This window comes from Elephantulus edwardii, unplaced genomic scaffold, assembly GCF_000299155.1.
Source record: "Elephantulus edwardii isolate Elephantulus edwardi_28Jun2011 unplaced genomic scaffold, EleEdw1.0 scaffold00011, whole genome shotgun sequence".
Taxonomy (NCBI): Eukaryota; Metazoa; Chordata; class Mammalia; order Macroscelidea; family Macroscelididae; genus Elephantulus; species Elephantulus edwardii.
In genome coordinates, this window is record NW_006399761.1 from 31,806,072 (window position 1) to 31,823,444 (window position 17,373).

General features: G+C 41.2%; 1 protein-coding gene across 1 annotated transcript in view; it reads left to right on the forward strand.

Moving 5' to 3' along the window:
* The window catches only part of PLEK (pleckstrin), a 38,782-nt gene that overhangs the window by 20,076 nt on the left and 1,333 nt on the right, over window positions 1–17,373 (forward strand). Inside the window, exons 2-8 of the mRNA XM_006880980.1 lie at window positions 722–877; window positions 1,732–1,913; window positions 3,316–3,407; window positions 6,540–6,724; window positions 8,489–8,593; window positions 15,814–15,897; window positions 16,714–16,783. Of these exons, the coding sequence (XP_006881042.1) occupies window positions 722–877; window positions 1,732–1,913; window positions 3,316–3,407; window positions 6,540–6,724; window positions 8,489–8,593; window positions 15,814–15,897; window positions 16,714–16,783 (874 nt within the window). The remainder of the gene's footprint in view (window positions 1–721; window positions 878–1,731; window positions 1,914–3,315; window positions 3,408–6,539; window positions 6,725–8,488; window positions 8,594–15,813; window positions 15,898–16,713; window positions 16,784–17,373) is intronic.

The following is a 17,373-nucleotide window of genomic DNA, read 5'->3' on the forward strand; positions in this document are numbered from 1 at the left end:
TCTGGTACAGGCCATGGTCTTTGCAATCATTTGTTATGCATCACAGAGCTGGACAATGACCAGGGAGGATAGAAGGAGAATTGATGCTTTTGAGCGTTGGTGTTGGAGAAGAGTGCTGAGGGTACCATGGACTGCTAAGAAAACAAACAGATTCATCCTAGAGAAGGTAAAAGTGGGCTGCTCCTTGGAGGCAATGATTCTGAGACTTCGTCTGACATACTTTGGTCATGTTGTAAGGAGGGACCGGTGCTTGGAAAAGGACATCATGCTTGGGAGGATGGAGGACAGGCTCAGGAGGGGAAGGCCCTCTGGGAGGTGGATTGATTCGGTGACTGGGGCAATTCAGATGAGTGTGTCGAAGACAATGAGATTGGCACAGGACAGAGCAGAGTTTAGAGCTGTTGTACATAGGGTAGCTGTGAGTGGCAAGCAACTTGACAGCACATAAAAACAACCACAACAAACAACATCTTTTTCTCCTTTTTCCAGAACTTTCTATCATCTCCATTGGTGTGATTGGTAGTAGTCATTAAGCACCACCATCTAATTCTCCTGGTGTCAAGGCAGTGGAAGCTTTGATGTCATAACATATTTTTAAAGCCAATTATGTGAAACTTTCACAAGCCAATTCTATGAAACTACGAAATAATTTAGTTTAGTAAGAAAATATAGTATACAAAGAACCTCTACCCATGTCAGCTTTTCTTTGTTGTGATTTCAGGGCAGTGTGTTCAACACCTGGAAACCCATGTGGGTTGTATTGCTGGAAGATGGAATTGAATTCTATAAGAAGAAGAGTGACAACAGCCCCAAAGGAATGATCCCCTTGAAAGGAAGCACTCTGACGAGCCCTTGTCAGGACTTTGGCAAAAGAATGGTGAGTTGTTCTTTTGTGACTGAGGTATTTCACTCAGCATAATGTCCACCAGGGTGATCCATTTTGCATAGCATTTCATGAGTTCCTTGTTTTTCAATGCTGCATAGTATTCCATTGTGTGAATAAACCAGAGCTTCTCTATCCCTTTGTTTGTTGATGGGCACTTGGGTTGTTTCCAGCTCTTTGCTATTGTGAACAAAGCCACAAAAAACATGGGTGTGTGTGGGGGTCACAGTTACAGTTTCATGAGGGTAAAAATAGGGCCACTGTTGTAAAACGGGACTGACATCAGGGTTGAGGGAAGACAGAAAAGGAGGGGAGAAATGATGTATATTGCATTGAAATAGATGAGGGAGAGAATTGTTTAAAAGGGACATATGAATGGTATTCTTGTCATTACAGAAGTCAAGAGTGAAAGCTGCATAGTTGAGCGGACTTGGGGAAAGGGGTTGTATATCAATGAAAGAGTTTTTCTTTTACTTTTCAAGGAGAAGAGTGAATTGAGGGGGAGGAGGTGGGCAGGGATAAAAGTACAACAATGAATGACTGGAAATCCTAAGTCTCTGTAAACTTTCATTAAAATTAATAAAATACAAATACAAGCAAACAAAAAAAAAGAAAGAAAGAATGGTGAGTTGAACGGTGAGTTGGCCTTGCTGGCCACAGGGAAGACCTGGCCGGGCCCTGCCCTGACAAACCTGTGACATGATTGGTACTCTCTGAGCCAGTCCCTCCCACCACGCTCTAGTCTAGCATCATAGACTGACCGTTTTCAGAGTTAGCTGTTTCTGCCTCATAAGGGGCCTCAGTCTCTTCAAAGGCATTAATCTTAATGGATGTGCTTTGTTTTTCAGTTTGTGTTTAAGATCACCACTACCAAACAGCAAGACCACTTCTTTCAGGCAGCATTCCTGGAGGAGAGAGATGCCTGGGTTCGGGACACCAAGAAAGCCATTAAATGTATTGAAGGAGGACAGAAGTTTGCGAGGAAATCCACCAGGAGATCCATCAGACTTCCAGAAACCATAGACTTAAGGTGTTTGCTTCTGTTTGCTTCTCTCTGCCCTTTCCTTCCTTCCCCCATCTGCCTTCCCTCACTTTGAGGAAATCTCAGCACAGATCTGACTCCACAACTTGCTCCGGCCAATTTTGACAGCTGTACTCATTCTCTCTGATACTGGTCTTTTTCTTGGCCTTTCTGCTAAGGAAGGTAATGGAGAAAGTTTTGGGTAACTAGGGAAACTTACATTGAATTGGTGAATCACTCATGATATAATCTTGAAAAATGGAGAAGGAAAGACAAGTATTGTGTTCCTAAGCAAACAAGAAATCAAATTCAAGTGTTCACAACAGCAAGTTCCTGGTGGGGCCAATGATGATGATGATGATGATGGTGATGATAATAATACCCTGATATGGTTTAATGGCTTTGGTGTTGGTTTCCCCAGGATTCCCGGTTAAGAGTTGTATCCCAAAGGTAATCAGAAGCAAATAGGTGAATTCCATCTCTGATGGAGGTGGGGAGCAAGGTCCTTTATTTCTTGCTCATTTCATGTCTTATGTTTTCTCCTGTCATGTGAGCCTCTATTTCTAGAAACCTGTTTTGGGTTTTTTTTTTCCTGCTTGTTGTTATTTAATATCAAGCAAATGTGAAGCAGCAGCCTTGTTGGAGGAATCCCATACTGACTGCTTAACACGTCTAATGGGAATTTTCGTTAGGTGGTGGGGGTAGCTGCTGAGAGGGAACTGAAAACACCCTTTTTGTAAGCCTAACCCAGGACTCTGGTGTAGCTTGGGAACCTGATAAAGTCAGAGAATGGAACTTAGTGGGACTGAGCAGCTCTCCTCACCATAGAGGCTTTTATACCAAAGAATCAACCAAAAGCCAACACCTAGACTAGTTACATGTGCCAGCTGAGGATATTCCTGGCCACCGCCAGCAGAGCCAGGTGGAAGGACACTCTGGCTACCTGGCACCACAGGATCTACGTAAGTGGCATTCAATCCTCCTTCTTAGGAATACTCTGAGCAGGATATTTCTGATTTATCATTTCTAGGACAAAGTTTTGCCTTACCTCTTATTATCTTTAAGAGGTAAGCTTAGTTAAAACATTAATCTTGGGGAAATCCTCCATCCCATACACCAGGAGTTAAGTGACCAAGACATATAATAAATTCAGGATACATTTAGTACCTTCATTTTGCATTTTAATTTTGCTAAGTGCTATATAGGCCATAAAGTTAGGCATCTATAAACTCTGCCCTTTAACTACTTACGATGTGGTAAGAAGATTAGACTTGGGCTGCCTGGGGGACAGGGAGCTTGTGCTCATATCTGGCCTCCCCTTTATGGCGGCTCCCACTCAGACGTGCTCCCACTCATGTCTGCCTTTCCCACTCTGAAGCTCTCCTACTCACCTGTTTTCATCTTTGTGCAGTGCCTTGTACTTGTCCATGAAAGATACCGAAAAAGGAATAAAAGAACTGAATCTTGAGAAGGACAAGAAGATTTTTAATCACTGCTTCACAGGTAAAAAGGCCTTGCAAGCATGAAATGGGGATGCTGAGGAAGTTGATGCAGATTTCTGCTCGATCTTGAGTGTGAGCTTAGGAGGCATGGAGCATAGTGGAGGTACAGACTACAGACTTGAGAAATAAACTTTCTGTATGTGGAAAAAGAGAGAAGGATAGTCATGAATTTAACTGTTGAAGATAACATTTTGGAAGTTCTAAATGTAATAGTTGAAGGGCCAGTTTTCTTTAACAATGGCATTAGTTTGGAAATGGCTGAGAGCAGACACAGAATTGAGTAAGATGTGATTCCCTACCACCATAAATAGGGATTAAAACATAAAATAAGATGTAAACATCAATATTAGGCATGCCTAATAAAAATAAAAATATTAGGCATGACTGCTCCAGGTCAAGCATAAACTATTATGAGTTTAGGCAGTATAATATGTTGTTGTTAAGTACCACTGAGTACAACTAGTAGCGACACTATGGACAACAGACCTGAACCCTGTCCTATCCTGTGCCATCCTCATCACCTCTCATACACTTGATCCCATCACTGCAGTCACAATGTCAATCGGTCTTGCTAAAGGTCTTCTCTTTGGCCAACCCCCACTTTTCCAAGCCTAATGTCCCTCTGCAAGGAATAGCTTCTCCTAACAACATGTCCACAGTATGTGAGATGAAGCTTCACCATCTTTGCCTCCAAGTCTGTGAGCTGTAGTAGAGTGCAGTAGTTAAAAATATGCTTGATGAAGCCAGATGGCTTGGATTTATTTCTGACTCTTTAGTTTACTAGTTAGAAAACCTTGGACTAATTATGTAACCTTTTTGCTTCACTTTGCAAACTGCAAAATGGAGATAATGACTTGAATCTACTTTCTAGGCTTACTGTAATGTGCTTGTAATGGTGCCTGACACATAGTAAGTATGTATGATTTGGTGCAAGTACTTGGCATTTTTATTATGATTAAAGGTGCCACATGTGCATACAATCATTTTTAGGACTTTAGAAAAAGGGATGGAAAAGGGGTGATGCTTAGATGAGTAAAGTCTCATGAAGTGTGGAGATGATATCTGATGAAGAGACTAGGATGAACTGGTGTAGAAAAGGCTTTGTAGGTAGAGGAAGGCAGAATGTGTGTAGTGGTAAAGGAATTGGCCAGCCCCATAGGACTGATTTTTCATAAAATTCAGTTGCCCTCAATCCAGGTCTAACTCATGGTGACCTGTTTGTGTCCATGTACAACTATGCTCTGTATAATTTCCAGTGACTGAGTTTTTGGCATTAGATTGCCTGATCTTTCTTCCTTGGCATCCCTGGGTGGAAGACATTGACAGCTCTTCTGTTAGCAAACAAATGTGTTTACTATTTGTACCATTCATGGGCTCTAACAGTTCATTTTCTGGCTCATTACCATTGAGTCAATTTCAACTCATTTCTTGCATTCCACTAGATTCCTGAACGTATAAATTGCAGAGGAGGAGATTGCCCACCTAGTATATCGGCCTCCACACTGTATATATTTGTAGAGAACACACCACTTCTCTTACAAAGCTTGCTGGTAGCCTCCTGTACAATTCAGTTGATAGATCAACTTAATTTCATCCCCGTCACAGTTTCATCTTAAGGGAGTGGTTTAAGTAAATTGCTTCTCAAGCCCCTGTTAGCTCTCTGGACACTCTACTTCCAGTTATCTCCAGTCTAATTTTAATTTAAGACATACATGATATGTTGGAAGTCCCCAGCTGGTGCAAATGCTTAACACACTCAGTTGGTGAGCAAAATGTTGTCTACCCAGAGGCCTTTTGGAAAGAAGCCCTGACAGTCTCCTTCCAAAATGTTAACTATTGAAAACCCTGCAGAGCGCAGTTCTACATGGACACACGTGGGGGGCCACGAGTCTACCAACTTGACAGTAATGGATTTTCTTCATGATTGTGCTTTTCTCTGCTTAAAAACTTGCAATGGCTCCTCATTGCCAAATTTCTTAAGGTGTCACCAAATCCTTGTCACTGACCCTGTGCCTTCACCTCTCTCTTGCCCCCTTTTGCCTCCTTTTCAACGGCTCCTCCTCCTTCCCACATGGCTGCTTCCCGCCTGCATGCATCTGCTCACAGAGCTCCCCCCTCAGCCTGTGCTGCCTTTTTTGAGTGCTTGACTCATCTACTTGGAAACCACCTACCTACTCCTGTTTTAAACACTAACTCAGTGTCATTTCCTCTAAGAAGCTTTAACTGATAGGGTATGCAGAGTGTCTCTTCCCACCACTGTTCCCCACAATGGCTCTCTGCAGCTTTGACCCAGCAACTCCATTGCATCGATATAAAGCAGAACATGTATTATAACAGTTTCTTGTTTGTCATCCTTTTATAATCCTTAAATGCAGCATCCCTAAATCTATCACTGTGCTTAGCCCCTAGCAGATACTCATTATATCTTTGTTAAATAAAGGGATAAATGAATGTTGTTGCTGTGTGCCATCTAGTCAGAACTGACCCATATGTGACCCTCCAGTGGGTTTTCAGAGGCATTTAATCACACAGGAGGAGATTACCTATCCTCCTGTGGAACAGCTAGTGAATTCAAACTGTGTGCCTTTAGGATTGCAGCACAGATCCTTACCACCAGGCCACCAGAGCTCCCTATCAGAGGCTCTGTTTATCTCTGTTCACTAAAGGAAAAAATGAATAGGTTTGTAAAAACTATTTTTTCGTTGTATGCATCAGCCTCCTAAGTGCCATCTAAAACCAGTTAATGTGGAGTTGGCTGTGACTCCTATTGACCCCACAAGGACCTGAGCAGAATTGTGCTCCATGGGGTTTTCAGTGGCCAATTCTTCTGGAAATAGATTGACAGACTTTTCTTCTTAGACACCTTTGAATGAATTAAAACTGTCAATATTTTCATTAGTAGTTAAACATACTAATGGTTTGTATTACCCATAAGCAGTGTGTTTAGAAAACTCTTTATATAGTTGTTTTTGTTTACAGGTATATTTCTCAATGATTGTTCTCCTTTCTTGGAAAGATTGGGATGAGACAAATCAGACACATGTGTGCTGCCCTGGAGACAGTTCAAAGGTGATTGTCAGGGTCTTGCTCTTTTGTAAAGAAAGTTAACCTTTCCTTTGCTGGTCCTGTCCAGGTAACTGTGTCATTGACTGGCTGGTATCCAACAAGTCTATTCGGAATCGCCAGGAAGGCCTCATGATTGCCTCCTCGCTCCTCAGCGAGGGGTACCTGCAGCCTGCTGGAGACCTGTCCAAGAATGCAGTGGACAGTGCCACTGAAAACCCTTTTCTGGACAATGCTGATGCCTTCTACTACTTTGTAAGTGAGAAAGCTGCCTGTATCTTCCTTGATATAATTGGTCTTCTTTGGAAGATCCTAGATTGGTTTCTGTTCTCATCCACAAAACCCAAGACAGACCCAGCCTTACAGAGAGCTGTTAGAGAGAAGAGGGGCTTGAGAAACTCATCAGGGAGATAAATACACACACACACACACACACACACACACACACAAAACTCCTGAAGCCGCAAGGCCCTCTCAGAGCATCTATTACAGCAGACTTGACAGCTCACCTGACAGCTCTCTTCCTCAACACCCATAACATGCAAGCAAATAATTTTAAACAAAGTTATTAATCACTCAATCTTCTACTTAAATTGGCTTACCTATTAAATATGAATGTATTGATTCTTAGTCTATACAATAGTTCACTTATAAAACTTTATTAGGCCCTAGTAGATGTTAGAAATCGTGAGGAAGGTGCAGGATAGGACAGGGTTTAAATCTGCTGTTCACAGGGTCACTATGAGTTGTACTTGACTCATCAGCCCCTCAAAGCAGCAACAGTGCATGCCAATAAAGCCTTCCCAGTGGAGGGTCAGCTATGAGTTAGTTGTAACTCAATGATAATGAGTAAGTGTGTAATTACCAAAAGAGCCCTGAAGGCACTAAGTAAAGTACCAGGCTGATAACTGGAAGGTCAGTGGTTCAGACTCACTCAGTGGCTCCATGAGAGAAAGATGAGGCAGACAGCTCTCATAAAGATAAATAGTCCTGAGACCTTGATGGGCCAGGTCTACTCTGCCCTACAGGGTTGCTATGAGTCAGGGTTAACTCAATGGCACACAACAGTAACTCCTAACACATGCCAGGCATTTTCCTAGACAAAAATAACAACAGTGAAAAGACAACACAGTACAAGTTCAGGCTGGCATGAAGCTGCCCTTCTGAAAGAGGAGTCACAGAATCACAAGTGTGATATGCCAGTTGTATTTCCCCGAAGATACATTACAATTATACAACTGTTAAAACAAAAATTGTTCATCCAATGACCTCCTCCTGTTGTCTTGAATTCTTCTCCTGGCACAAGGAGCATTGAAAACATTTTGCTACACAACATCAACTCACAGCAGTAGATCTCTCAAGCGACCTTGATAGTTTAGATTCTATTCCAATTTAGAGAATGGAAGTGAGGAAACTGCTTAACAACCATCCTTTTTGACCACATCCAGTAAATTTCCCAGAGACTTTCATTTCTCATTTGGGTTGAAACTTTGATCAAGTTTTTTTATAGCCATTTAAGTGCAGATTCTAAAAATACCCACTACAGTGACTCCTTGTCTATAGCTGGCAGGCCCAGTTCCCTCTTGATCTCAGAGGACAAAGATGTCTGCTTCCAGTCTTTCCAAAGCAAGAGGTGGAAATTGAAACAGATTTATTTGCACAGATGCCTTATAAATTCACTCCCACTCTCCTGAAGGATCCAACTATGAGGCCCCAAGAGGGAAAAAGCTTTGAGAGATGAAATGTGCATCATGAGGAATTGTGTGCTAGTCTTAGAGCTTAGCATGAGTAGCCTATGAAAAGCAGAAAGATGGATGGGACAAATGTAAAAATAAAATAGAGGGAGAAAATGGCTGACAAAGCATAATCCTTAAAATTCAGAATGAGATATGCACATGATGGGGAATGAAAATTAGGAGATAAACATGGTGACTGGAGGATAGGGGAGAGAATGGAGTTGATACTGTCACATTACCCTGAAGACTGATAAAAGGAACTTTGTATTTGGTGTCTCAATAGCCAGACAGTGGCTTTTTCTGTGAGGAGAATTCCAGTGACGACGACATGATTCTGAAAGAAGAATTCAGAGGAGTCATTATTAAACAGGGATGTTTACTCAAGCAGGTGAGTGGCTGCCACCACTTCTGGGCTTCCTCCTATATTGTGTCCTCTTTACTCCTGAATTACCTAATGGTATTTAGTTTGTGTAACCAATGTTGTATTCTTAGTTACCAGCTTGACCTCATGCTGACCTAGTATATAATGGAACCAAATAAACCAATAATCAACCAGAGCTTGAAACCCACAGAGTGAAACATAGAAAAATTAAATAAATGATCTAATGATCAAAGTAGCATGAGGTCAGCAGAACTGAGGCACACAGAGAATAGGGAACCTCTTCTTTTGTCCACTTCATAGAAAAAAGAAGAATTTCAAATTAACGGACTACAATGCTAAATGGCTAATAGGCAGAGGTGTAACAGTGCACGTATTCCACTTTTGCCTATCCTTCCTCCTGGTAAATTAACCAAGATATAGACCAAGACAGCACTCAAAAGAGGAATACTGTACACAATTCTCAGCAAGGAAGTGGCATGTGGGCAGGGTGTGGCAACACCAAAACCAGGTGTGCTTGAGGTCAGCTGGGCAGGAGCACCAGGCAAAGGTCCGTTTCAGTCTGAGGACATGGGCTCCATCCTAGGCCAGGTCAGGAGGGCTTCAGTTGTCAGGGGTTCACAGCTGTATAGACTGTCAGTCTGGTAGGCACGAGTCAGAGTAAGAAGAGTCTAGTTAGTTACCAGGTGCTGAGGTGCACAACGTCAAGAGAGAAGATAATTCAAAGGCAAGAAATGAGAGAGGAAGCCAGGATCAGCACCTGCTTAGAGGAAGAAGTAGCAAGAAGACATGAGAACAATCAGTGTGAAAAGAATCGAGGGCACGTGGGCTGCTTCACAGGCCCAAGGACTTGCCCTCCTGGCAAAGCTATGTGCTGCATATAACAAAGAGAACATGGTTGCTGAAAGGACATTTTTCCACATCATCTTCAAGCACCATGGAACTATGATGGACACTTAGTTTCTGTCTCAGTGACTGATGAGATACACCTGGAAGGAAGAACCAAAACAGAGCAGATAATCACATTTAGAGAGACTGGACTAGTTATGGCTCAAGATAGATGTGGATAGATGTGGTTCTACTGGGGGATGAGAGACATTACTATAGAAAACTAATATAATTTCAGGTTTTATGAATCATGATACCACTTGGAAGGCACATGGTTCAAACCTACCAGCTGCTTTGTGGGAGAAGGTTGGACAATCTCCTCCCATGTGATTTACTGCCTCTGACAACCCACTGGAGTCAGTTCTAACTTGGTGGGACATAAACAAGAACATGGCAACAATTTAAAAAGAAATAATCATGGACATTATCTACTATCTTTTTATGACTGGGTGACCAGTAGACCAGGAGATTAAAGGGAAGCTTTAGGGACAAGGACAACATGTTGAATAGAGCATACTCCCGCGGTTTTTTCCTCTTACTGGTTCTGCGGTATATTTCTCCTTTCCTGACTCTGAGCGACAGATGCCGAAGGTGCCTGTAAGGCAAGGGTAACTGAAAGGGGGTTTCACTAGTTCCTTTCTTATTAATATTTTTACATTTCTATTAGTTGTTAATACCTTTTCTTGAATTAGTCAGGCAAGATCCAGTCTAGAACAACTGCTCTTAGAAAACTGAGCAGTTGGAAGGAGATTAAAACTGAGTTAGAAGGAGATTAAAGTCAAAGGTAGACTGAAGCTGGGGAAAGTTCCCAGTGGGAAGCCCTGGATCAGTGAAAATGGAGAGCAGTTGGTGCCTGACAACACGGAATGAGAGCACATTTCAGAGTTTTCCTGTAGCTTCTTTTACTTGACCTTTGATAGGTAGAATTCAACCTGAGCTAAACTGTAAAATGGAATCAGGAGTGGCATCCATTTCCTAAACAACATGCCTTTTCCTAAACAATGCGCCTCTGGAAACTCTGAGAAACGGCAATCGTTATAGAAAGCCTTCAGGTCTTTTGTTCACAGGGTCGCTATGAGTTGTGCTCTACTCTAAGGCAGTCAACAACAACAAGCTGTAAGAGGATGGTACAATGTTGCAGAGATCACGAGGAGGGCACAGGACAGGGCAAAATGCAGATCTAGTGTCCATGGGTTTGCTAGGAGTCATAGTTGACATGATGCTGCCAAATGACAACAGTTGGTTCACATCTGAATCCCTGGGAGCTGTCAAACTTGCAACCAGGTCAATAGAATCAAATCTCTGTAGAACTGAGGCAACTGTATTTTTCACAGCTTCTAAAGCAATATAATGGGTCCCTACAGTTGAAACATTTTTAGCAGTTTTTTAGAAGTTAATTTGTCCAAGTATTAAAAAAAGAGAAATATTTCAATAGTCACCATGATTAAGCTTTTTTTAACATAAAAAAGCAGAAATCTAAACATATATAGTAATTTCATTCTTCCTTTATATTCCAGAGAATTAAAATTTTTCTTTGAATTGATATTTCTTTTACTCTTTACTGCCTATTAGGGTACACAACAGCAATAACATTATACACATATAATGCTGACAGATCAGCATTATTTTTGGAAAATTAAGTCATACATACATTCCTTAAAATTCAGTATGATATGATCAGACACTCACTTACTATCATCCAGATCTTCTCCACATCATATTTTTATGCCAGTGAAGGTTTCCAGGGAATACGGGTTTGGGCAATGTGCTTGTGTCATATCTCCTATTCTCTTCCTCTTCAACAGACTCATAATAACTTGGTCATTGCACAGTAATTGAATAAATGATCATGAAATGCGTGTCTACACATGAGGAGGAAATGATGTAGGGTGAAAACTGATGTCCACATCCTATGGAAAACATGAGCTAAGACACAGAGCAGAAATGTATACTTTTTAAAAGTGCTGCTTTGTAAAAGTCGTTTTGGGCAAGATATGGCAAGTACAAATATTTTCTTTTCTTCCACATAATCCTAGAGGGAAGCTTCCTGGCTCTCTTGTTTATACAAGTAAAAGTCTCTTTGGAAAAGACCAAACATTTGGTATGATCATTTAGGCCTATTCTTGAAAGTTTCCTGTAAGCTCTTCTAACTTGGTAGTATTGATTACAATCCATTTTTTCACTGCTTTCTGCCCAAGTTCAATGAAAAATATTGCAAGATTTGTGAAAATGTTTGTGATTATGTGGTAGCTTAGAAATAACAAATTATATTAACATCCTTAGGACCAGCAGCCAGGAAATAAGGAAACACACTGCAGTTGGAAAACCTGCAGTTAGAGACATCTCCAAATTATTGCGGAGTAATGATGTCAGTTTAAGGACTAACATGTATCTGATTCAGGCCATGGTCTTTTTGGTCACTTGCTATGCATCTGAGAGCTGGACAATGAATAAAGATGACAGAAGAAGAATTGATGCCTTTGAGCTATGGTGTTGGAGAAGAACACTGAATATCCCATTGGTGGTCAAAGGAACAAACAAGTATGTCTTGAAGAGGGTGCAGCTGAAGTGCTTCACCTTACATACTTTGGGCATATTTCTAGGAAGGGTTTTTTTCTTGGAGAGGTACATGATGTTAGGAAGGGTGGAGGGTTGGTGAAGGAGAAGAAGACCCTCGACCAGGTGGATTGACACAGTGACTGCTGCAATGGGCACTTCTGTGTCATAAAGTGTGAGGATGGCACAGGATAGAACAGAGTTCACATCTTTTGTTCATAGGGTCTCTGTGAGTTGTACTTGACTCGATGGTACCTAACAACAACAACAACAACAAGTCTTCATGTTAACAAAGTGGAAGCTCTATATTTTTCAGTCTAATTTGTCTTTTGCTTTCTGGAATAACTTAAGTAATTTGAATTTTTGATGGGAAACAATAAGATCAGACTTTTAAAAAAAATGACTATAATTGAAATAGCTGGTAACTTCACAACTGCACACGATATTAAGCACTTTCCAGGTGGCAGGCACAATGCAGAGCACTGGGGAGCAAAGATAAAAAGATACAGTCTCTCCTCAACATGCCCAGTCTAGACAGTTGTCAGTGTTGAACGCTGTTGGGAAAGGCCTGTCCTTCTTTCAGTGATTCTGTCTGCCACAGTCACTATTTCTTCCCCTTTACATTGCTGTTACCTAAAGCTAGTTCTTAGCGTTTTATATGTGGATTGCTAGAATAACTTTCTAACAACTTCTTTTTCCACTTTGTTATCTTTCCTTTAAAGAAAGATTTCCAGCTAGGCAATCTTGAACAATGTTACCATAATAATCTATCTAAAATTAATAAATGCAGGTAGCAAGTATAAATGTTTGAGAGGATGTGGAGAGATAGGAACTCTGATACATTGTTGGTGGGATTGTAAAATGGTACATCTCTGGAATGCAGTTTGGCACTTCTTCAAAAAGCTGAACATAAAAATTCCTTATGACCTAGCTATTCCATTGCTTGGAATATACCCTGAGAATATGCAAACTGAGGCACATACAGACACTTGTACACCAATGTTCATGGCATCATTATTCACCATTGCAAGAACCTGGAAACAGCCCAAATGCCCAACTACAAAGGAATGGATTAAGAAATTATGGTACATTCACACAATGGAATACTACACAGCATGCAGGAGCAATGATTTGGTAAATTACTACCTAACATGGGAGGGATTGGAGAGCCACTATACTAAGTGAACTAACTCAGTCTCATAAGGACAAATACTGTATAAGGCCATTATTGTAGGATGAGAATGAGGATCCAAGGGGAGAGGGCACTTAATTAAAGGGTCACATAATTTGATGGGTGGAGGGATGGGTAAATTAAAGGGGAAAGATCTAGTGTGAAAAACAATATATATGAATTTTATGAACTTTGTAAACCAATATATTGTTGTTGTTTGGTGCCGTCGAGTCGTAGACGACTCATAGTGACCCTATAAACAAAGAGCCTGAGCACTGTTCGTACATAGAGTTTCCAGAGGCAAGTCATTTCAGAAGTGGATGCCACTCCTGCTTCCAGAAACCAATATAAAATTGAAAAAATTTTTAAAAAGGAAAAAATTAATAAATGCCACTTCTTAGGAAAAAATCCTCAACAAGCGCCCCCAATGTGTATTTTTTTTTCTAAGCTTCTGCATACTTTTCCAACCTTGCCTGCTGCTTTTCATTAACTCCATGTTCAAGCCAGATGGGTTTTGTATCAATATCTAAGTTTGTCTTGAGCATTCCCAATGTTTCTTTCTGATTATTGACTGTCTTCCCTCTTCTTTCTAAATCCTGTGTATCCTACAAAGTAAAAATCATTACTATCAAGTCAGAATCAACTTACAGCTGACTCTTTTCTGGGTTTCCAACTCTTTAAATCACAAAGCAAAGAATCACCCATCTTTTTCCTGAAGAGTTGCTAGTTGATTTCAACCACTGAAGAGGCTCAACTTTTGTGTACCAGCGTAACTCCCTGTGGACCATGCCATCAGGGCTCCCACCCATATGAATCGATGGAGGTCATTTTGAAGCTTTCTTTGACAACCAAAGCCTATAGTTACTTATCCCTCGTTTAATGCCTTTCACTCAACTATCTATACTGGTTGTTTTATTTTTTTGCATTTGCATTTTTGTATGTGTAATTAGATTATGAACGCTTCAAAGAGAAAGACCGTATTTTAAGCTTCTCTGTATTCCTTACTTTATCACACGTACATCATTGTACATAACCAGTAAGCAATTGACTTTAAGTCATTCTGACCCAAGGTGACAACTGTGTCACAGTAGAACTATATATTTTCAGTGAGAAGATTCAAATCTTATGGATAGCAGCCTAGTATGTTAACCATTTTTGTCACTTGTGGACTCTTGTACATAGGGTAGGAACAGCTTGATTCTCCTAGCCTTATATTTATCTTTTCCTTTCCCCCCCTCCAATTCAGCAAATAATATTATGCAGCTACCATTGTACAATTATCCAAAAACGTTTGGAACAATATGTTGACAGAGAACTGCCAGATGTACAGTCTGGATTTAGAAAAGGTCATGGTACTAGGGATATTATAGCTAATGTTAGATGGATCTTGGCAGAAAGCAAAGAATACCAGAAGAATGTCTATCTGTGCTTCATTAACTATGCAAAGGCTTTTGACTGTGTGGATCACAGCAAGCTGTGGCTGACTCTGAGAAGAATGGGAATCCCAGAACATTTGATTGTGCTAATGCGAAACCTATACTTGGACCAAGAGGCAGTCGTCAGAACAGAGCAAGGAGACACTACATGGTTCAAAATCAAGAAAGGGGTCTATCAGGGATGTATTCTGTCTCCATAGCTTTTCAATTTGTATGCAGAACAGATCGCCTGAGACACTGGGCTGTACGAAGAGGAATGTGGCATCAGGATTGCTGGAAGAGTCATCAACAACATGCATTATGCAGATGACACAACCCTGCTTACTGAAACTGAGGAGGACCTGAAGCACTTGCTGCAGAAGGTCAAGGACTGCAGCCTCCTGTATGGATTGAAGCTCAACATCAAGAAAACAAAGATTCTCACCACTGGGCCAATTGGCAGCATCAGTATGGATGGTGAAGAGATTGAGATAGTTAACAGTTTTAGTTTGCTTGGCCCCACAATCAACACTCTTGGTAACAGCAGCCAGGAAATCAAGAGATGAATTGCATTGGGAAAGTCAGCTGTGAGGGACCGCTCAAGAGTACTGAAGAGCAACAACGTCAGGCTAGAGACTAAGGTGAGCCTGATCTGGGCTATAGTCTTCGCAATTACGTGCTATGTATGTATCAGAGAGCTGGACAGTGAATAGGGTTGATAGAAGGAGAATTGATGCCTTTGAGCTGTGGTGCTGGAGAAGAGTGTTGAATATACCATGGACTTCTAGGAGAACAAACAGGTTTTATTGCCAAGGTGAAGCCGGAGTGCTCCTTGGAGGCAAGGATGATTCTGAAGCTTCTTCTGACATACTTTGGGCATGTTCCAAGGAGGGACTGATTCTTGGAGAGGGACATCATGTTTGGCAGAGTGGAGGGGCGGCGAAGGAGAGGAAGACCTTCGATGAGATGGATCGATTCTGTGACTGGAGTGGTGGGAATAAGTGCGTTTGGGATGGCGAGGTTGGCACAGGATAGAACAGCATTTAGAGCTCTTCTTGTACAAAGGGTCGCTATGAGTCGCAAACAACTCGATGGCACATAACAACAACCACCATTGTACAAAGTGTAATATTATGCAGCTACCACTGTACAAACTTATGCCAAGGACTCATCTTTTCTTTTGTTGATCTTGGAAACAGGGGCACAGGAGGAAAAACTGGAAAGTGAGAAAGTTTGTTCTGAGAGAAGACCCTGCGTACCTACACTACTATGATCCTGCTGGGGTGAGAGTCTGTGGTCAACGAACTCTTTCAACTGGAAACTGTGTTTATTAACTGGGCTGTCCATTCTCCTTTCTGCTCTGTTGATATCCTTTTTCTCTTGTCACACTTTCATTTCCTGATTCTCCCCGCCTTTAGTCTACCATTGCAATAAGCTGAGATTATTGCCAAGTTGGATTTTGAAGGCCAACAAGAATGAAAAAGAACATCATTGTATTATTATTTCTTTAGTCAATGTGATGCAATGTTGTGTCTTCCCCTAATCTGGTATTTACAGAGATAACTGTAGCTGCCCAACACTTTACTTTTAGTTTAATATGCAAAAAAGTGGTTAATTCCACTCTCAGGTCATTTTGAATGTAAACTTGCGTTAGCCTGACATTTGTATTTTGGTTGTTTAGGAGCAGGATTTTGCTCAACAAAATAAGTTTGCCTGAGTTGTATTCTCACTCTCTGCTCATAGTGCAGGGTTCTTTAATTCCCTCCTGGAAGATACTAGATGAGTTGGATCAGAGTGAGTTCTTGGGAGACATACTATTCTTTAATAGCATAATAGGGTGCTGATCACAGCTTCTCCTCCTCCGCCACTACTTCCTAAAGCTTGGAAGCTCCTACATCCCTGAGCCCACTAAATTTCTGGGTTCAGGATCTGGAAGAGCCACTGCTCTAGAGCAGGCTTCCTTTAACCTCCTTCTGCCCTTACTTATCCTGGGGTCTAATCGATACCAGAATGGGTCTATGTGACTTCTGTGCCTGCAACATGAGACATGTCCATGCACTGTATACTGGAAGTGTGAGGAACAACACTCTGTCCTCTAGGGGGAAGATCCACTGGGAGCAATTCACCTAAGAGGCTGTGTGGTGACTTCGGTGGAGAGCAGCTCAGATGGTAAGAATAAATTTTTATGTAAGAGGTGTCTACTTTCTTTTGCACATGAGAATCCTGGGTCAACAACAATCAATCAGGCCATCAGTGTGAACAACTTTACTGTCTGAAGACCTTGACGATACTAAGATCAATGAGCTCAAGTATATCAGAGAGGAGTGACATCCACTTCCTAAACAATATGCCTCTGGAAACTCTATGAATTTTGAAAACTGTCGATAGCTATAGAGGGGCTTCAGGCCTTTTGTTCATAAGGGTCACTATGAGTCATGCTCAACTTGAAGGCAATCAACAACAACAACAACATCATATATTTAAATGAGTATGTGTGTGTGCATGTATGTATGTGTGAGTGTGTGTGTGTGTGTACATATATATATATACACATACATATATTTGAGTATATATGTATATACAATGAGTTGTTATTATTGTTATATACCATCAAGTCAGAACTGACCCATAGCTGACCCTCCGATGGGTTTTCAGAGGCAGTTAACTGCATGGAAGGAGACTGTCCATCCTTCTCCTATGGGGTAGCTAGGACCTTCTGCCTCTAGGCCAACATAATGAGTATATATATATATATATAT